General features: G+C 37.5%; 1 protein-coding gene across 2 annotated transcripts in view; it reads left to right on the top strand.

The window, feature by feature from the left end:
- Nucleotides 1-21,955, top strand: part of Plppr5 (phospholipid phosphatase related 5) — a 126,357-nt gene that overhangs the window by 86,688 nt on the left and 17,714 nt on the right. Inside the window, exons 4-5 of one of the 2 annotated variants that reach the window (XM_090334253.1) lie at nt 2,837-3,013; nt 14,332-14,466. In XM_090334253.1, the coding sequence (XP_090190379.1) occupies nt 2,837-3,013; nt 14,332-14,466 (312 nt within the window). The remainder of the gene's footprint in view (nt 1-2,836; nt 3,014-14,331; nt 14,467-21,955) is intronic. The other variant, XM_090334251.1, reaches the window with a different exon arrangement.

Below are 21,955 nucleotides of genomic sequence, written 5' to 3'. Positions count from 1 at the left end.
TTGACACAGCCTTTGGGACATAGTAGGTGTGTAAAAAATACATATGTGCCTTTTGACATTTATTTTTAATAGTAGTCCTATTTTATAAAATCATGTTTGCTCACAAGATGGATGTTTATTGTAACAAAGAGGACAAAGAAATCACATCACAGATTAATATGGTCCTTATGACTCTATTTTAATTAAATGGAACAAATGAGCTAAACTCCTCATACCTATATGAATTACTCTGTGTGTGGGTGTGCGTGTGCGTGTGTGTGTGTGTGTGTGTGCGTGTGTGTGTGTATCTGTGTAAGAGAAAATTATAGGGGAATACACACCAGGCTAAGAATGATATGCAAAAGATCAGCTTGACTTACTGCATCTTATCATCAGTAGGTATTTGTATAGTGCACAAATAAAGACTGATGATGTGGTAGAATGCGTTGGCCCCGTAAGGTCCCCCACATCCACAGGCTCTGGAAGACTGAATGAATGCTGTGTTGCTCACATCTTACCATCTTTCTCTTTGTGCTGTGTTTAGTTGGATTTTTACATCTGGTTAACCGAAATGGACTCATAAGTGAATTTAAAAAACCCAGAAAGCATAAATAATCAATTCCTGTCCAGTATCCAGCTTGCTTAATAGGTTATTATGCCATCATTATTTCTACAAATTAGCAAGAGCCGGCTTTCCGCAAGGGTAACACGATTAGACTGGTTCAAAGGCACTTATAAAGTACTAAGGAGTTGCCAAGCACAAGTGAAAATTCTTGTAATTTTCTTTCATTACCTTCATACTGATTCTGTTCCAAGAAAAATGTATGTATTATTTTTTGAAGCTCAGCTCTGATCGATCATAAATTTAAATCTATAGTTATGGAAATGCCCATTAATTTTGGAACTCATGATCCTGGAAATTCTATCATGACTTTCTCTCCAGTCAGAGTCCGCTGTTAACTGAGGATCTTGAAGACTTAATGAGATAATGTAAACTCATTAAAACAGTGCCCTGAACAGTAATCATGTACCAAATGATAGCTATAATTAATATTAATGGTATTCCTATTACTCAATTAGCCCATCTTTATTCAGTCTTTATAAAGCTAAGCTATCTTTAGAATTTCAACAGATGGAAAGAAATGAAAAGGTCAGGAATCATCAACCAGCTTCTAGCTGTGTCAAAGATAATCCTAGGAGAATCCCAAGTCCATTCTCTGTTCATATACAACAGACAAATAGTTCTGCTCTTCGTCAAATCCTTGGTTGTGGCCTGATATCCCTGCTTCATTATTTATCCCTGTCACCAGAGTACTTTAATGCATCCTTTTGTCTTTCTCGCCTCTTTCTGTCTCCTCTTGTGTGCTTTTTCCCTGGAACTGAAATTAGTAAATCCTCCTGAGAACAGGATTATAGCACTCAAATCCAGCTCCGAAGTTCAAGGCTAAGATGGAGTCCTTTTCTGCCAGAATAGTATTGGGATCTGGGATAGATTACAAAGGCCTGGGACTTGAATCACTGGAACTCTTTAAATATTCATACACCTTTTTCTGGCAGCTAACAGAACTACGAAATTGATTCAGAAAAAAAACACAGTAGGTACTTACTGAGTTTCATAGGCATTTAAAATGGTTGCTATGAACTAAAACTTTTAACACTGATTTTGATTTACTCTCATAGACAAATGTATTTTTTTAAATTTCACCTAGAATAATAGTGAAATGATTATATTCCTTTTAAGTATTTTTCTGAGAATATTAGCAGGACCAGATACATTAACAACTGTAAAAATTTAACTATAGTCTCAACATCATCCCTTTCACAGTTATTTTATTATCAACTTTAATAACCACTGACACATCCCACTTGCAGTCACCACAGTTGCTTACAGAGTAATAAATCAGGTTGGGCATGAGACCAGGTTAGTCCTGAACATTCAGTTCAATCACATGATACAATATATGCTCTTCATTAGCATATAGGAAAATGCGAAAATGTAGATGTCTACTCATTATTGTGTTCTTAATTAATTAACATCTTTCTGCTATTCTAGTCTGCTTTTAAATTTAAAGAAAATATTCCCACAATTTCTAATCACAACGTAAGTAAAACCTTGGTTTTGTTGCATTAAACATTAAATCATTTCTTCAAAGAAATGTTTAACTCCTGGAAACCTATTCTTTTAATTTTTCTAGCTAGATTCACAATTCTTGTCTTATCAAATACACGTCTTCTTCATCTGGTAGGATGAAACTCAGACATTAAACATGGTCCATTTCACCTTATCACTATATTGCTGAGACAGATCTAACATACAAATGTAGTAGATAAAACAAGAAAAGGTGGATTAAAAGTGACAAACGAGGACATTTGGAGTATCTGTGCTGTATGTGCCTAATGATTAATAATGTCACCTAAGAATGAGCCATTAGGAAGACATGGCCATCAGGTAAGTAAAATCCTACTCTTAAAATTGTAATTGCTACTCTTGAAAGTCTGCTTTTAACTGTGGGATGGTGCCTCGTGCCTGCAATCCTAGCTATTCAAGAGGCTGAGATATGAGGATTGATATTCGTAGTTGCCCTGGGTAGAAACGTTTGTGAGACTCTTATCTCCAGTTAACCACCAAAAAACAAATGTAGAACTGCGGCTCAAGTGGTAGACAGCCCGCCTTGAGTAGAAAAGATTTGCAGACAAATCTGCTTGTACATAATTCATAAATTATAGCAATTGATTTGAACTATCTAGGAATCTATTATATGGCTATTATACCTTTATTCACATCCATATAATATGCTATGTATGTATCTCAAGGTTATGTATCCATAAAAAGTCTTATTTTTATTTATTATTTCAGATGTATATTACCAATACCATCAAAGCCAAAGGAACCAGACTTGCTAAGCCAGTTCTCTGCCTGGGACTAATGTGCTTGGCTTTTCTTACCGGACTCAACAGAGTAGCTGAATACCGAAACCACTGGTCAGATGTGATTGCAGGGTTTCTCGTTGGCATATCCATAGCAGTATTTCTGGTAAGTACAGATTTGTCTAAATGATCTGAAGCCATTTAGTGAAGCTGAGTAACTACCTTTAAGAAGCAGTGGCGAAGCACTGAGCTTGTCTGAATGTGAAACACCAATAATCATATGTATATTGTAAGTCAATTCCTTTCTTCCTTCCCTTCCATTTATTTTGCCTAAAATTAGGTTTGGAAAGAAAAAAAAGAAATAAGGTCTATACTTCAAGGTGACTAAAATAATATCGGGAAAAAAGTACCAGTCTAAAACTGGTCCTCCCTGGGTGATTTTAAAGATTGAGTTGTTTGGGCCGGGAATTTGGCCTAGTGCATGCTTGCCTAGCATGCACTAATATTCAGATTCAATTCCTTGGTGCCATATGCACAGAAAAAAGCTGGAAGTGGTGCTGTGGATCAAGTGGTAGAATGCTAGCCTTGAGAAAGGACAGTGCTTATACCCTGAGTTCAAGCCTCAGGACTGGCTGTTAGTTTTTTGAAACTTTTTCTTAGTGTTATCTAAAGCAACCCAGAGTGTTCTTGTTTCTCCCTCCTGTGTGCTTCAGGAGGCCTGTGATCGTGCTCTCCCCTGACTCACCTATAGCTAAAATTTGTCCTTTGTTTCCAAGACAGCACTATCCCTTTCAGCATTACCACCACACTGCGATGAACACCCACAGTGATATCCAGCAAAGCAAGCAGGCCTTCTGCACCCACATTCTCAGAATTCCTTACACTGTCTCATAGGTTCTGATACCAAAAAATGTATTTCACTCTGACATTAAAGTACATCAGTCCACTGTAAGCACAGGCATGAGGGCATTTTGCTTAAAGGAGAAAATGTCTAGAGCAACACTCAATATTATTTTATAAATAAGTTATCTTGTTTTTTAAGGCTGAACGTGATAGCTCATAACCTAGTACCCAGGCTACTTGCTACAGGAGGATCACAGTCTGAGGCCAGCCTGGGCAAAAATTAACAAGGCTCCATTTAAAAAATAAACCAGGTTTGGTGGTGCATGTCTATAATCCTAGCTACTTGGGAGGCAAAGATAATAAAATCGATGTCAGAGGCAAACTCTGGCAAAGGTACTGAGAGACCAGTTATAAAAGCAAAAGGACTTCGGGCAAATGATAGTTCAAATGATAGAGCAAGTGATCAAGTTAGCCCTGCTTTCAGTCCTCAATACCACAAAAAAGTAACAAAAGATATTTTTGCGTTAAAAATTATAATTAAAAAAGTAACTTATCATTTGATCACATTTTATTTCTCTTGTTCTAACACTTTTTTCCCTCATTCACCTTTTGTTAGTTTTTACGAACTAGTAAGCAAAACAAATTTATGAACTTTTCCACCCAGTTCACAAATGTTTCAAAGCATTCACCTACCTGGCATTTGGAACAGATTATCCCTTTCAGAATCTTATGTGGAAGTGCTGACTGTGGCCTTGTCTCTAGTTTACATTTGGTACTTCATTTTCCATGTAGCATCACTATTTCAGTTCTCAAGCTCATTGGGAGACTTAGATTCAAACCTCTGTTTAAAAATATTTTTAAAGTAAGGCACTGGTGGCTCACACATGTAATCCTAGATATTCAGGTGGCTGAGATCTGAGGATCCTGGTTCAAAGCTAGGCCAGGCAGAAAAGTCCCTGTGAGACTCTTATCTTCAATCAACTACTCAGAAAAGGCCCGAAGTGGTGCTGTGATTCAAGTGAGTGTTAGTCTTAAGCACAAAGAGGCCAGGGACATCACCTTGGTTCTGAGGTCAGCCCCAGGACTGGCTGAATAATAAAATTAAAAATATGGCCAGGTGTGGTGGTTCAAAACTGTAATCTTAGCAACTTGGGGACTGATTGGGAGTCAGATGGGGCACAATGAAGTTTTCAAGACCTTGTGTCTACAAATGACCAGCTGTAAGGAAAGAACAGCAGCTGGGCACAGCAGTACACTTGCCATTCCTAGCGAAATGGAGAAACACAAGTAGGAAAACACTCAGGGTTTGCTCAAGCATAAAAATAAAACCCCATCTCAAAAACAGTCAACCCCAAGAGGGCCTAGAGGTGTGGCTTAGTGACTGACAAGCGGAGACATGAAATCAGTCACCAGTATTTCAGGAAGAGGAAAAGGAGGAAAGGCAGGGGCAGATGGGAGAGGAAAGTGAAGAGGGAGGAGAAAGAGGGAAAGGAAGAGAGATTTGTGGTTTCAGGTGAGGCTGACAAAAAATTAGTGATCTTGACATATAAGTCATCCATGATGGTGCACATCTGAAATCTCATCTGTGCCAGGCAGCACACATAGTGTGAAGTCAGCGCCCTGCAAAAAAAAAAAAATGCAAGATCCTCTCTGGAAAGTAAAGTATAAATGTGTTGGGAGCCTGGGCTAAGGGAAAGACCATATACAATTTGTATAATGCCCTGAAGTCCAATCCCAGTACCACCAATGAAAAAGTAATCCTGAGATGAAATAAATCGAGCAGTTTATTTGAGAGAGAGACAGAGATAGAGAACTAACTTAGGAGCTAGAATTATTCAGCATTTCCAGGCAAAGTTGGTTGAGATTGCCCAACACTGCCATGTGTGTGGGTTTCGTGTATAATCAGAGAAAAGGAAGTCACATAAAGGAGCATCCTGATTGGTTGCAGCTAGCATTTGTATTATATGGTCATGTTTTACCAGCTGTTATTCTGATTGCCTGGAGATTGAGTTTCTGTAAATGGCTGAGATTCAGCATTTTGGTAACAGTTTGCTCACCCCCATTGCAGTCACTCTGGGCCACATTTTATCATCCACCCAAGTATAGAAATAAACTTGGGCCAAACTTAGCATCCCTCTATGTTTGAGGTGACTTACAGACTCATGCAAACTGGGTCCCATGCTTGGATCAAAACCTCATGCTTTTATTCACCACCGCTAAAATGAATTAGCATTTTTAAAAAAACTAATACATCGAATACATCCCATGAAAATAATTATAAGCAAGCCAAAGTGCATACTGATAGTCAACATTTCTAAACATTGCTGTAAGATACAGCTGTGTTTCAGCTTCCCAGGTTCAAAACACCTGGTCTGGTATTCTTATCAGCCTTCCTGATGACCTTGTGGCAGCTGTGTTGTCTCTGTACTTCCCAAGAACATCGTAGTGCCTAATAAGGCCAAATCAGAGCCCTGGGGACACATTTTCCCAGTCATTTCTCAGTCTGGAGAGCCACATTTTTTATGATTTGCTGGACAATTGATTCCTAAGGCATCAAGACCTCTCCAAACTTTTTGACATTGCTCTTTAAGAAACAATGATTTAGTCATATAATAGCTAAATGTGATTGTATATATTGATTCCCAATTGTTTATGAGCGTCAGTTCTACCAGCCACTGTGTGAAAACAAATATGAAAGGAAACACTGATACATATTTTCTGGCTCCAGCAGGACATAGAGTTTGGTTTGGAGACCCAGAAAGACTGATCATTTCAGGGGAGATGGAAAGCAAGGCTGCCGTGGTCCCAAAGGAAGAATTTAGGGTAGAATTGGACAGGACTCTGTTGGGTTTCTAACTGGGGACTATTGGGTACTATACCAAGAAGTTGTCTAAATTATAGCCTCCTGTGATCTCTGGGACAATATGGGGAAAGAAGTATGTTGGAGATGTTTCTGTATGGTGCCCTGCCTTTTCTGAATTAGTGTCATTCCGTAATTGATTTCTCCTTTAAATGTCTCTTCCCTGCCTTCTGTAGTTAGATAAATATTTGCTGGTCCTTATTCTAAACCAGGCTCAGTGTTTAGTTCTAGGAGTAAATAAAGGTACAGTCTATATGCTTAGCTAGATCACAGTCAGGTGGGAAACACAGGCAAAATTCACAGCAGATGACAAACAATAATAGAGATAGGGGCAGAAAAGGGAGAATATATAGCATCTTGAAAAGCTTTATCACGGGGCCAAGCTTTATCAAGATTGGCCTAGGAAATGAACAAAGAGCACAATATACAAAGAAATATTATAATAAGAAAATATTATGATAATAAATATTTCATAAAACCAGCATTCATGGAGCTCCTACTGGTTCTGGCTTGTGCATGAGAAAGCTTGGCAACCTCCCAGGATGCCAAGCTTCTTCAGCAAATAAACAACAAGAGGGACAGAATGGGAGAGCGCATAGATGTATTCTGGATAATTTTGCATGTCATGAGAATAAAGTAGAACTGAACTAGACACCACTGAAAGACTTTGACTAGGTCAGAGACCAGAAAACAAGAGCAAAAACAGCCTAATCAAATCCAAGTGTCTTCATTAACTGTCCCAGTGTGATTGAGTTCACTCAGCATTGCTGAGCATTACTCTCTCCCTGTTTAGTTTTGTTTTGTCTTTATTTAATTTTATTGTCAAGGTGATACAGAGAATTTACCATCGCAAATATAAGGTCATGAGTACATTTCTTCTTGAACATTGTTATCCCCTCCCTTGTTTATCTCCCAATTTCCCTGCCCCCAACACCCCAGCCAAATTGTAAAGTTCATTTCCAACACATTGTCTTATGAGTATGGCTGTAGCATTGGTTCACCCTTGGTCCTTTGTCTTATCATTTTGTTATTCCCCTCCCCTTCCCCAAATCAGGTTAACATATATAAGCCATGGGGCACCAAAATGAAATACAGTGATATTGACAGGGGATAAACCAAAGGAGGAAAAAAATGAAACAAAAAAGACATAACTTTACATAGTACATTAAAAATAACAACAACGAAGAAAAACCTCTTGTTTCCATATCTTGAAGTTCATTTCGATTAGCATCATTTCATACATAGCTATTGAGCTGTTGTGAGCCTCCTTTGGGACTATCGTAGACATATACATATATCCTAGACATACAATTATTACATTGAACAGAAACCATGAAGCCTGTGTCTCTTTGGGTTGTGCTTACTTCACTTAATACAATTTTTTTCCAAGTCTTTCCATTTCTTTACAAATGAAGTGATGTCATGCTTTTCTGATGGTAGCATAGAATTCTATTGTGTATGTATGGCACATTTTCTTGATTCACATCTACTGAGGGGAATCTGGATTGATTCCATATCTTAGCTATTGTAAATAATGCTGCAGTGAACATGGTTGTGCTGGTAGTTTTAGTACGCCCTTGTTTCTGGACATTTGGGTAAATGCCCAGGGGTGGTATTGCTAGGTCATACAGGAGCTCTATGAGTAGTCTTTTAAGGGATCGCCATACTGCTTTCCAGAGTGGTTGAATATATTTACAATCCCACCAACAGTGTAGTAGTGATCCCTCCTGGCCACATCCCTGCCAGCAACTGTTGTTATGAGATTTCTTGATAATGACCATTCTAACTGAGGTAAGAGAATATCAATATCGTTTTGATTTGAATTTCTTTTATGGCCAGAAGTGCTCAAACATCATTTATGAGCAGAAGTGCTCAACATCTCTCCCTCTTTAAATAAGAACCACCACAGTATCTGTGAGGAAAGCTGTGAGTTCATGAAGAATTTCATGAAGCACTAAAATACATTGCATCAGTGATAGTTTGTTTCTGCACTTTCTCTTTTTTACCCTGTGAGATTTTTTTGCTTTGAAAAAATACATTGGTTGGAAAATAAAATTTCAGACATGTTACACAGAAGCAGGGAAATAAAATGTTTTAAATTGGACCTTGTGGCACAGTGGGGGAGAGAGGCAGTCCTCCGAAGGGATGAGAAAGTGGAGTGGTTGGAACTGGATGCAGGATGGATAGGATGGAGGGAGAAAGCTACAACTCCCAGGTTGCACATTTGGACGGCTCAGCACTGGGTTTATTTTGGGCATAAGTGCACCTCTGGTTTGCAGCATCCTGGGGTGTTTCCAATAATCTTGCGGTCCGTACAGGATTATAAAATGAACACTAACCAACTCCAGGTCTCCTATGTCTTGATAGACCCCTTCTTGCGTCATCCAGATACCATTGCTAACATTTACTTTTGATTCAGTCTCTCCTGACCCATTTCTCACAACTAGTGACTCATCTAGTTCAAGTTCATTTCCACTACAAAAAAATAAAAATAAAATTCGTCTCCCCTTTTTGTTTCCAATGAACCTGCCTGTCGAGATCGTTACACACCTTGTTCCTGGCATATGTGACATTGCTAGGATCCTCCAGGTCTGGCAGCTCTCTTACTAGCAATGCTCATATTCCCTTCTTCCTAAATCCTGCACTTTGCATACAAGCAAAGTTTGCTTCCCCTGTCACAAACCAACTCTGGCCTTCCTACACATTTGCTTTAGTGAAAATGCCCTTTCTTTAGTGTATTTTAGAAGATAAAATAGGGAGATGAAAGTTAAAAAACAAAAACAACTTGTCAGAATCCTGCTTTTCCAATTGCTGGTTGTGTGACTTTGAACTTGTCACATATGGCTTATTATTACTCCAACAGGAAGGCTTTCCCTGAGCTGTGTTTAAAGGAGCTACTTTCCCACCCCTAGGAGAGAACCAGTCCTCTTTCATCCCTTTACTTTTCTCCATTGCCTGTCCCAGCCATTTCTATACCACAGCCAACATTTTTGGTTTTGCGTTTTGTTCACCACTGGATTTCCCTGGAGAATGCTTCCTGTTTCTTTGTTCACGGTGAATTCCTGGTTCATAAAGCAGGGTCTGGGAAATGGAAAATGCTCTGGAAATATTTGAAAGGTGAATGCAGATCTATTTTATTTCTTTCCCAGAGTAATTTTAAACATTCAAGTACTGCATGTAACAAGCGCAGTCCATTGCTGGGTACAAGAAGGCACTGGGCCTTTGGCACCTCATGTAGACAACTAGATTCAGATCCTTTACACACAAAAGAAGATCATGTGGATCAGCCAGGCTGAATAGTTTATTAAGCCACAACAGCATGAACCTGTCATGTTATCTCATATAATGATATCAATAGTCCATTATTCCTGTGATTTTTAGTCTAGTAATTCCATGAGTAGTCACAGCACCTCATGGAGAAGTAGTTTTCATTCTGTAGATTTAAAAAATCTGAGGCCTCTGGTATTGAGTAGATTTCCCATAAGCGTTAATCACAAAATTGGTATATGACAGATCCTAGGACTGAAACTAATGATGCTGCTTGATCCTAAGTGTCAGAAACTAGATCCCAGACAACGATGACATTTCTTTGTAATAAGAGAAGAAGAGAAACGAACACAAATGAAATCAATTAATTTATCATAACTATTAGATTAAAAAAAGAAAAATGTAGTCCTGCTTCATTTATACCATTTTTTTCAATTATATATATTTTTATGATTTTTAAGTAGTTGTACCAAGGAGTTGCCATTCACAAGCAGTTTATGAATATAATATATCTTCGTCAGTGTCATCCCTTTCAACATTCTCACCCACATTAATGCCATTTATGTAGGAGAGGGTAGAATTATGCACATGGGAAGGCTCCAAGGATGTTTTTTCAAAGTAAGTTAATTTTCAATTATATGTATACATATAATTTGAGGATATTGGGTCTGAATGTATGTTCATTTGTTAATCTTTTAATAAACTGAAGGACTGGGAATGCAGTGATGATCAGAAAACTCAAGCAACACCCCACTTCAGGGAGCACAGGACATACAAATCCATCCAACTATTGCTAAACACAATATATAGTTTTCTATTGAGGTAAGAGCTATGATAAAGTGAACCAGAGTTCTCTGTGAGCACAAAACAAACCATTATCCAAAAAAATGTACCCTACCTAAGGGTTCAGAGAGTTCTTCAGTGTGGATCACTCAGCATGACCAAGTTATATATAACATTCAAAGGTGGCAGGACTGAAAGAGAGTCTCCAAAAAGAAGGAAGTGGAACAGAACAAATGGTGTCTGGAGAACTAAGAGAAAGAAGGTTATGAAGGAGAACTGCCATTCACACTGTAAGAGAAATGGAAAACCAAACCACCATCTGGTTTTAATAAGAAGATACATGTAGCTTTGCCCTTGGAAAGACCATCTCACACTACTGCGGACCATTGTTAACAAGGGCCATATTGTTTCTCTATGGACAGTTTAGAAAGCTACACAGGAATCCAAGCAAGAGGCTGTGGCTGGTCTTCCTTAGCAGTATCTGGTAGACATAGACTAAAGAAGATAGAATAAATAAAGGTTTACAGGAGGCAAAACTGAAATGATGCAGTGAATGGTTGAACTTACGTTGGGCTAAAAAAAGAAAAATGAAGCCTTGTAAGGCCACACAGGGAATTTTGGAGAGCGGAGGAAAAGATCCAGGGGGTAGTTCAGGACAAGAGAAAGTCTTGAGTTTGGTTATGACTCGTTTTTAATATGTTACAACTTTTTCAAACAAAGAAACAGCTTAGTGATAAAAATGAATCATAGTTCTGTCAGCATAAAGCAAACCAGTACACAAAAACCATAATGATGATGATGATGATGGTGATGATGCAATCTCTTTTCTTTCCAACTGAAAAAATCTAGACCCAGAGAACTAATCAAGAATATATAGACTAAGGGTCAAGAACTTAGTGTCTTGCTTTTGCTTATTAAGCATAATAGCAGTAAATCAGTTCCAGGCTTGTGAATGTTAGCATATATGATTTATTTATTGAAGGTGATTTAGTAAATAAGACTTACTTAAGTATGATTCTAACAATTTGGTCATTTCTTATAATTTAAATAACAAAAGTAAAGAAGAATTACTGTGTTAATAGATCCTATTTAGTAAGTGTCTACTACATGTCAGGTTCTTCATGTTTCAGAATTGATTTCCCAGATGCTTCAGTGTTATTAACCTGTGGGCTTTTAAAAAAAATTAGGCAAAGAGAGGAACAATAGATCATTTCAAAGAATTTTGCAAACATAAACAATACAAAAATCAATGATAAGACTTAAGGGTCTACTTCTAAGTACTAAGTAAATAAAAACAGAAATGCATACTAATCTAATTTAAGAATTTCATACTAAAATCAGGTAAGTTCGTTTCACAAGCTTCATGTCTGTGCACAATGTTACTTTATTTCAACAATGTTAACTACAGAATTATCAGCAATTATTTTAAATTCCCAACTTTCTGTAATTTATAATACTGATGAGAAAAAAAATATATATGTGTGCAAATGCATGTGTGTATGTGTGTTATGTGGGGTAGTGATGATAACGCTGGTTTGTGTTATTGTAATCAGTAGGCAAAATTCTTGATTACATCCTTTATATTCCAGGGCAGTGTCAGTCAGCTTGCAGACCAGCTTCCATCCACTGCCTGCTTTTGTAAAGAAAGTTTTTTGGAACATTACAGTGCCTGCTCATTAGTGAACTGGCAGGATTGCTAATTTCCCATCAAAAGGGGCAGAATTGAATAGTTGATAGATATAATTCTATAAAGCTAAAATTATTTACAGTCTTTGCTCTCCAAATAAAATTTTCTGACCCTATCTCTTGAGCAACCCACATCTGTTAATGCTTTGTGAGGTCAGGAAGCTTTCAGCATTAATAGGTTTGATAGCAGATTTGTGCATACCTACGTCTAAGCCCTTACCATTCTTTATCTTATAGAGCCAGGTGCAAAGGCTAAAGGTGAGATATCCAAATGAACAGGATTTGATCCATGTTTCTAATTTGTAATTCTCATAGGGGTGAGATATAAAAACCAGTTTGTGATAAAGTAATTTTCATTTACAAAGTCTTATAAAGTATGTGCTATTATTTTATAGGTTTGTATATGTAACTTTAAAATTGAACAACCAAGATCTCATTGGCCTAAGAACGTATAGACTAAGGATAAAAAACAAATCACTTGATTTTTAAACATTTTTATTTTTGTGCCAGTACTGAGCTTGAGCTCAGTCCTGCAGCTTGGGCTCAGGGCCTGAGCACTGTCCTTGGACTTTCTCAAGACTAGAGTTCTATCACTTGAGCCTCAGCACCACTTTTGGCTTTTTACTGTCTTATGTAGTACTGAGGAATCGAACCCGGGTCTTTGTGCAAGCTAGGCAAGCACTCTACCACTAGGCCAAGCTCCCGGCCCTAAATCACTTGATTTTTGCTTGCTATTTTTTTTTATTAAAAACAAATCATTTCTAGACTTGTGACTTGTATTAGCAGATAAGGCATAAATATGGCTTTAATGATTGATAAATTCCTTCCTTGTCATTTAAATTCTTATGCTAGTAAATATCAATTAATCAATCAATCTATCTATCTATCTTTCTATTTATCTGTCTACATACTATGTGGTAGATAGGAGGTCCTGGATTCAATCCTCTATAAAGCAAATGGGAGAAAAGGAAGAAAGGAAGGAAGGTAGGAAGACAGGAAGAAAGAGACCTAGACAGAGATGGGAAGAGAAGATTCAGTAATAAGTCTTAAAAAAGAAACAAATGGAGCATTTATGAAAACATAAGCATTATTCTTAATATTGTTATATATTACATTATAATTATTAAGCATTTCTTTTAAAAATGACTCATAATTCAAGTAAGATTTGTATTTTGGTGTATAGGGAAATATAAAACCAAGAAAAGGAAAATTCAATACCTTATTTGCTCCTATAAAATAAATAACAGCAAATAATTCCCCTTTGTTGTTCAATTAATTATTTCTTAAATATGATTTACCTGTGTCAGAAAATTCAGGAGTTCATGTGCAAGTGTCGACCTCTGTTTTCATCCCTAACTTAGCAAGTCAGAAAGCTATAGGAGGTCCCTAAGAATATGCATTTGTAAAAATACCAAAACTTTATTTTTATTCACAAAAGAGACTATGAAAATCCATGATTTAGCTCAAATTCATTCAACTCTGGGAGATAATTAATTGGAAAAAGGGTCAATCCCCCTTATGAGAAAGGTCTTCCATTTCAATAATAGTCCCAGTGGCTATTGTTGAAATGCCAATTATATATAGGGACAATAAGCTAGGTTAATTAATGGCATGTTACTAAATTTGGGAATGCCAATTGTAAAAGGTTTATGATGAATGCAATAATCTTGAAGCAATGGGAAATAATTAACATGTAAATGAAGTTGTAGGTTAGCCACATTAGAGAAAGGTTAGCTTGCTATGAATTTTCATTAGTTATTGTCTTATTTTTGGATTGATGTGAGCATTGACTGTACTTCAATGAAAATTTGGGAATAACGAAGGTGTTATTATTAATTGGGCTGCATACCGGTGAATTCTCTCAAACCTGTCTACACTGAGATAGCTATTAAAGTTTACACAAAATACATCTACATGTGAAGTTTCGCACATGCAATGTGTAAATATTTTTTTAGTACTTTATGACTATATGTAAATCTATTAAATTACTCCAAAGGGTGAGAGTCATAGGATGTAAGATGCTTTTTATTTTTCTGAAATTTTAGGTCGTGTGTGTGGTCAATAATTTCAGAGGACGACAACCGGAAAATGAGCACATCCATGTGGATAGTCTGGCCCAGATGCGAATGATCAGCATTCCCCGGGTGGAAAGCCCCCTGGAAAAGGTAACATCTGTGAAGGTGATTCAGTATTTTAGTTCCAAAATGTGATTGCTATCCAGAACAAATTAATGATGATCTTCCTTTGTGCCTCTGGACAGAGTCCCCTCTAGAGTGTCAGCTTACTTCATTTGAGTTTGATGCCTGATTTAGGAAGAATTTGTGAGTGAAAGGGTCATCTTAGAAAAACAGATTTGGGGGAAATGGATAGTCCTGGGACAAAAATTATGTGAAGTAAAATAAGTCAGGCCCAGAAAAACAAAAAAGGCATATTTTCTTTCCTATGTGGAAGGTAGATCTAAATTATGAACATACATGAAAATATGTGAGGTCATATGACATATATGCATAGCCTGTTGTTTACAGTGTGGTGATGACGAGGGAGAATTGCAATGGTATAGCTCCTCTGAACTTACAGTTTAAAAGAAAAAGAATACCAGGAAGCTGAAATGTGTTGTATGCCGGGGGAGAGGTCAAGTGAAAGGGGCAGACAAATGAGAGAAGAGTGGCTGAACACAATCATACTATTCAAGATGCATATGAGAAAAAGAACCAGGCCTTGGAAGAGATAGATGAGAATAATAATAAAAAAGGCAACATGGATAAAGATACATTGTGTTCACAAACTAACATGCTGAATTGAAACTCCTTTGGGCAACTACTTACAAATCATTTTAAGAAATATAGCTCATGCCTGTAATCCTAGCTACTTAGGAGGCTGAGATCTGAGGATCCAGGCTCAAAGCCAGTCTGGGCACAAAAGATCCTGAGACTCTTTTCTCCAATTAACCTCTAGATAATGGCAAGTAGGGCTTAGCTCAAGTAGAAGAAGTGGTCTTGTACTGAAGAGCTCAGGGACAATACGCAGGCCAAGTTCAAACCCCATGACCCCCAAACACACACACACACACACACACACACACACACACACACACACACACACACACACAAAATCAAAGTGCATTCACAGTAAAAGTACCAGTATTTCTTATGGTAAAAGTTGAGTATTTGCATATAGAATCCATTGTACATTCTTCTCACACATTGGCAAAACAAGAAGATACATTTTTTGAGACTATGAATTTTTTGAAACCTCTGCTCCATGTCTCTCATCTAAAAGAAAGTGAATTGCACAATTCTCGGTACACGGTCAAGGCTCGATGTTTGTTGAATTTCTGTATACAGTGGCCTGGTCTGGCAACTGGAAAATGCTCATACACATGCGCTTTCTTACAGACAGACACACACACACAAATACACACACACACACACACACACACACACACACATCATAGAATGAGGTGCTAGAACACTAAATATACATCACTTGCTTGCAACCCAGAGGACATGATTCTGAGCTCATCAGACAGAATGATAGAAAACCCACCACCTAAGGGAATCCTATGATAGTGGAGTTATCATGTCGGACAGAGCCATTAGTTTCTTAAAGCGGGTTGTATGAGGAGAGAATGTAACCTATACAGTTGATCTGTAGGCGGTCCCCAGGTAGACAGTTTTTAGAACAAGCCATCATAAAAGTTGTCACTTTTTTGTGTTTCTTCTAGACTCCATGTTCTTATATAACCCCTCATAGTCACTTTGACTACGAGAGGTTTGATAAACTATAAGCACAGAGTAATTATAGCATGCAAGTATGCCTTATTTTTATGTCACTGATTTATCCCTTAATTATGGGGAGTTTGTCATATGGTTAATTATCATAGTTTACAAGAAGTCATGATTTTTCTGAAGCTGTGTGACTCTGAATGTTCATTGCATTTAGTTTTATGAAAAGATTTAGTCATCCGTGGAAACTAGCCCACTATATCTCAATGTCCACTTAATATGCAAGCTACCTATAACTTTAGTATAGCTGTTTGTCATATCAAATCATGAAAAGCTAAATGATAACCTTAGTTAGATATTTAATCACTTATAGCATATTATTACCATGTGAGCTGGTAGATTACAGAGTGTGCTTCTGTTCCTAGATCTTCAAGTCAGAATGACTAGGAAATTTAGACCATTTTGACTTTAGAAAACTCATTTAAATTCTTGGTGACTCAATTTTCTTTTTTATAAATCAGTTATTGTGAGAGTTCTGGTAAGCTAATGGCAAAGAAACTTGGAACAATATCTGGTACTCTTGAAATTTCATAATTTCCAGGTGAAAATGGAGCATATAAGTCAAGATATAGAAAGGTTTCTGTTATATATTGCAAAGGTTTTAGAAGAAATTCACGCAGATGAAATATGTGTATCAGTATAATAAAGCAAGATATTCTGCATGCAAAGTAGAAGGATTTATAGTTCCAAGCGAACAAGAAAAAAATTAATAAGCCTTATAAATCAAAAATATCCAACCATGGTGACTAATATCAGTAATCTATATGGGAAGCAGAGGAGGGAGGGTCACTGTTCAAGGCAAAAAAATGAAAAAGGTCCAGGCAAAAAAATGAAAGAACAAACGTAAATTACAAAGGGCTGGTAGCATTCCTCAAGTGATAGTGCACCTTCCAGCAAATGCCTGGCCTTGAGTTCAATCTTTAGTTCTAACAAACCAACAAACATACACTAGACATGTATCTCTAGTGGGACCGAAAGGAACATGGAGATGAGAGAGACAGAGTGGAAAAGCACATGCTAAAAAGAAAACTAAGATATAGGACCATGACGTTATCTAAATTTCCAGTCTTCTCCTTTCTTTCCTATCACTTCTCTCTTTCTTCTCCTTACTTTTCCAATCATCACAGACTACAGACGCATGAACAGATAATTCTGATTTAAAAGTTTGTTTAGTTTTCATAATTGCTTTCTCCGGAGATTGGAGATATATGATTTCTCAGTAAACTGAAGAACTGATTCTTCTTGACAAACATCTTCCAGACTAACTTGAATTCCTGTGTTCCTTTCTTACAGTTCACATGATCTTTATGGAAGCAGTTTAGTGTTTTCACTGCCACATTAAACATGCACCTTTTATTTGTAGCTGCTGCGCTTTCACACCCAGGCTACCTAGGCAACTATGTGAATTTTAGGTCCTATCAACCCTGCATTTGAGCTAGGTGCTATCTTTGTAGGGTCCACCATCTAGGAACCCAGAGAGCCAACCCTTCCCATAGGAAGCAGAGATAGGACCAGGTACATAGCATTATCCTTAGTCTCTCCTGTTAGTAAGAACAAAGGAGGAATTAAAATCTTAATTGATGTACCAAAAAAGTAAAATCTACATAGAGTAAGATGTCAAGAAATTCTATTAAATATAATATAAATGGGACACAAGTATCCCAAAGGCAACTCAAATCCTTCTTTGCAAGTAAAGAAGTACAATGATAGAGGAGTGACTAAAGTTCTCTAAGTCCACTAGTCCGAAGCTTTAAAGAGGGAGGATCTTAAGAGAGAAAGGAAGTTACTCCATTTATACACATTTAAATACCCAGAAACAGTACCTGTATCTCTGTGTGTGCAGCCACCTGTGTGAGCTCCATTCTAAGGGCTTGAACTCAGGGCCTAGGTGCTGTCCCTGAGTTTATGTGCTCAAGGCTAGTGCTCTCCCACTTGAGCCACAGCTCCACTCCCAGCTTTAACATTAAAGATAAGGAGTCTGGGAGCCGGGAGTTTGGCCTAGTGGTAGAGTGCTTGCCTAGCATGCACGAAGGACCAGGTTTGATTCCTCTATACCACATACACAGAAAAAAGCTGGAAGTGGTACTGAAGCTCAAGTGGTAGAGCTCTAGCCTTGACAAAGTCCACAGACAGTGCTCAGGCCTGGAGCTCAAGCCCAGGACTGGCAAAAAAAAAATAAGGAGTCTGACTTCAAACCTCAGTCCTCAGATCTCAGCCTCCTAAATAATTAGGATTATAGGCATGAGCCTCCAGCATCTGGCTAGTATCATTTTGAGACCAGCACACCAAATAGGCAAATACCACCCTCACATATCTGCCAGCAAGAAGCTTCCATCTGGTGAGAGTTATTTAATATGACACCATGCCAAATGAAGAAATTCTTCTCTAAACTGAATGAGTATCCAAAACTCAATGGTTATCTACCTTCTAATAGTATTTTTTTTTAATTCACATACAAGAACGAACAAGCACAGGCAACAGTTGAAGCGAGTTAAGCTTCTTAAAGCCAGTCTTTCTGGTGAGTCAAAAAACAGGCCTCATCTCTTCGTGCCTCCAGTCTTACTGGTAACTACCAGAATGATGATGTGAAAGTATCCTGTTCTTTCCCACTCAGATTCTTTGTGGAACTCCTTAGCCAATGTTGAAATCATTAAGAGGTCATTGAAGAAGTCTCTCACACTTATTTTAGGAAAATAACTGGAATTAAACCCACACCTCATTCAAGCATGAATACATCAGGACAAGAACTTAAATGCCCTTAAAATGATTTTGTGATACAGATGAGTTATGAAACATATCTTTTGAAAATGAATTACAAGAAACTTAAGTACATTTCCTATTATCATTACCTCTTTTCCATAGTAAGGAAAATGAGTGAAAACATGCGGTAACTTATGGCTATAATCCCAGCTGTTTAGGAAACAGAAAGTGGGGAGAGACTGTGACTTTGAGGCCAGCAGGGAACTATACAGGGGGAGAGTAAGACTTTATTTGAAAGATAACTAAAGGAGTTGAAGGTGTAACATACATACCAGAGTGCCTGCCTAGCAAGAAGTAAAGTTCAAGCCCCACTAACACACACAAACAAAAAACTGGAGATGGGGGTGGGTAAAACAGGTGAAATGAAAGGTAAAAGATGACTTGGTACAATTAGGTAACGAATGAAGAAAACATAATATAATGGCAGGCTTTAAACCAGTACTGAAAATCATAAGGAAGAAAATGCATCCTAGAGGAAATAAAAATACTGAAACCGGGGACAGGAGTTTGGCCTAGTGGTAGAATGCTTGCCTAGCATGCACAAAGACCCAGGTTCAATTCCTCAGTACCACATACATAGAAAAAAAGCTGAAGTGGTGCTGTGGCTCAAGTGGTAGAGCTCCAGCCTTGAGAAAGTCCAAGGATAGTGCTCAGGCCCTGAGCCCAAGCTGCAGGACTGGCACAAAAAAACGTGATGGAAAGTGGTCTGAGAATGAAATTGTTCTGAGTAAACCTAACAGAAGAGGAGGACAGACCCCAGAAACCTGCCATATGAGTGATTCACTGAACATTAGGAGTAAGAAAATGGGGACTTTCATGGGAGTAATACATACATATGAAATGGCAAGTGTAAAATAATTCTATAAACTGTGAAATGGTGTATAAAATGAGCTGTACAATTCTTTCAATTAAACTAAATGCCTTTAAGATTCTCTTTTAACAAAAAAAAAGAAAGAAAGAAAATAGGGGCAGCAGTAGCAACACTCAGGCATTACGCTTTATAGAAATACTTCTTCCAGATACATCCTTGAATCTTCAGCCCGAGACTTAATCTGATATAAAATTTAATTATGTATCAGATATTTCAGCCTAAAGTTTGTGAATATCAGAAACTGAAGAGAGAATCTTATAAATTCTGAGGCAGGCAACGAGATTGTTTCTGGTTATTAACCTAGGCAATATCTTCCCTGCTCCAGTTCCTTTGGACTTGATAAATGACCTTTGATTTGAAGTGATCGATACCTCATTAATCAAAAATTGTATAGAAGCTTGACTGGCCCAATCTCAGCATCCCAAGTAGTTAGGATTACAGGTGTGAGCCCCTGACATGCAACACAGGGGACACTTTCAGACTGGGGCACTGCTCCTTAGGAATACACAGGACAGTCAAGGTTTGAGGCCAGCCCAGAAAAAATGTTTATGAGACCCTTTCTCAAGAAAGAGCTAGGAGTGGTGACACATGCCTGCTATCCTAGCAATGACATAAGAGTCAACATAGGCAGATTGCAAGCCAAGAGTGTCCAGACAAGAAGCAAGGCCTTATCCAAAATTAATCAGTGTGGAAAAAGACTACAAGCATGGCTTAGCAATAGAATGCCTACCAAGCATAAGACTTGAGTTCAAACTAGTATTGCCAATAAAATAAAGAAGAAAGAAGGTAGGAAGGCAGGAAGGAAGGGAAGGAAGAAGGGAGGGAGGGAAGGAAGGAGGGAGAGAGAGAGGGAAGAGGGAAGGGAAGGGAGAAATAAAATCAAGAAAAAACTGAAAAAGAAATAAAGACCAGTGGATCTTCTTTTTTGTTCATGAAAATATAAAAACCTGAAAAAAGAAGCCAGGGGAACTGTGCCACAATGCTGGCTACTATTCGAATCTTTAAGGTTTATAGAAGTCTCTTGAACTTCAACTCCACAGAAAATGCTATCTTCAAAAATAAAATACTGTTACTCTCATAAGTTATGGTTACCTTTTTTTCATTAAACTGCACTATCTATAAACAATAACAACAAAGAAATATGTAGAGCCAGCACAAGTTTCTTGCAGGCTTACTGACTCTGTGCCTTCTAGGAGAAGTTTGTGCTCCAGGCAAGGCCTCACCCTCAGCCTAGACCCCAGCATGGGAAGGCAGGGAAAGCAGACCAGTACCTAGCCTGTGGCCTAGAGTAAGCCCACACAACTTAGCTACCAGCATGTAATCTGAGAAATAATTGTGCACTATTAGGAGCCAGCAAACTTTTGATTTTATCATTCAATATACCTTGTAACCATTAAACCAGGAAAAAATTAGTTAACTACTTGAAACTAATTGCATGCTGGTTTCAGATTTTTACCTTCATAACATCAGGCATAAGATGTTTTCTGCTTTAAGACGGATGGATGAGGTTATGTCTCTGTAGTTTACAAGTAAGTACGTGACATCTAAGTTATATTCTTACATCAAAGCTTATTTAAATATTAAAATGACCATAATATGCTAGCTATGCAAAAACTGAGGAATTATACTGGCAAATTTTTACTATTTAAATAATATGTCAGTGTCCAGAATACTCAAATTAGAAAAATCATGAATTGGAAGAAAGAATGGTAACCATTTAACTATGGAACATAATTGGAATTAACCACGGTAATTGTATTAGCAGAAACATTGACAAGTTATGAAATTCATTTGAAGATATGAGATGGAAGTAGGAAATAATATAGCAGTGAAAACTTGGGCAGATATTCTAGGTAATACCAGCAGAGTTATAAAAGGATGAGAATGTCCAGGTTTTATAAGGGAGGGACCAATCTATATTACTTCTTTATTTGTGGCATGGATAGCTACAAAAATGTTCAAGCAATTTGGAAAAATGAAAGTGGCCAAGGGTAGTTTAAAATAATTTATAAATATCAGAAGACTAAGTATGAAACATAAGTCATTCATGTATCAAAAAGTTAACATCTACAATGTATAAACAACCTAACAGAAAGGGGGAAAGTTTATAAATAGACAAGTAGTGATCAGATACAAGTGTGAGAAATTCATGGAAAAATAGTCTCTTGTTGTTTTGGAGGGAAATTAAAGTTTTCTTTTTAATGTGATACGATTAAGATTGTTCCAACACGAAGGGTTTAAAGAGTGAAATTA

This window comes from Megascapheus bottae, chromosome 6, assembly GCF_031878675.1.
Source record: "Megascapheus bottae isolate mThoBot1 chromosome 6, mThoBot2.hap1, whole genome shotgun sequence".
NCBI classification, from domain to species: domain Eukaryota; kingdom Metazoa; phylum Chordata; class Mammalia; order Rodentia; family Geomyidae; genus Megascapheus; species Megascapheus bottae.
This window is presented reverse-complemented; position numbering and strand designations above follow the sequence as displayed.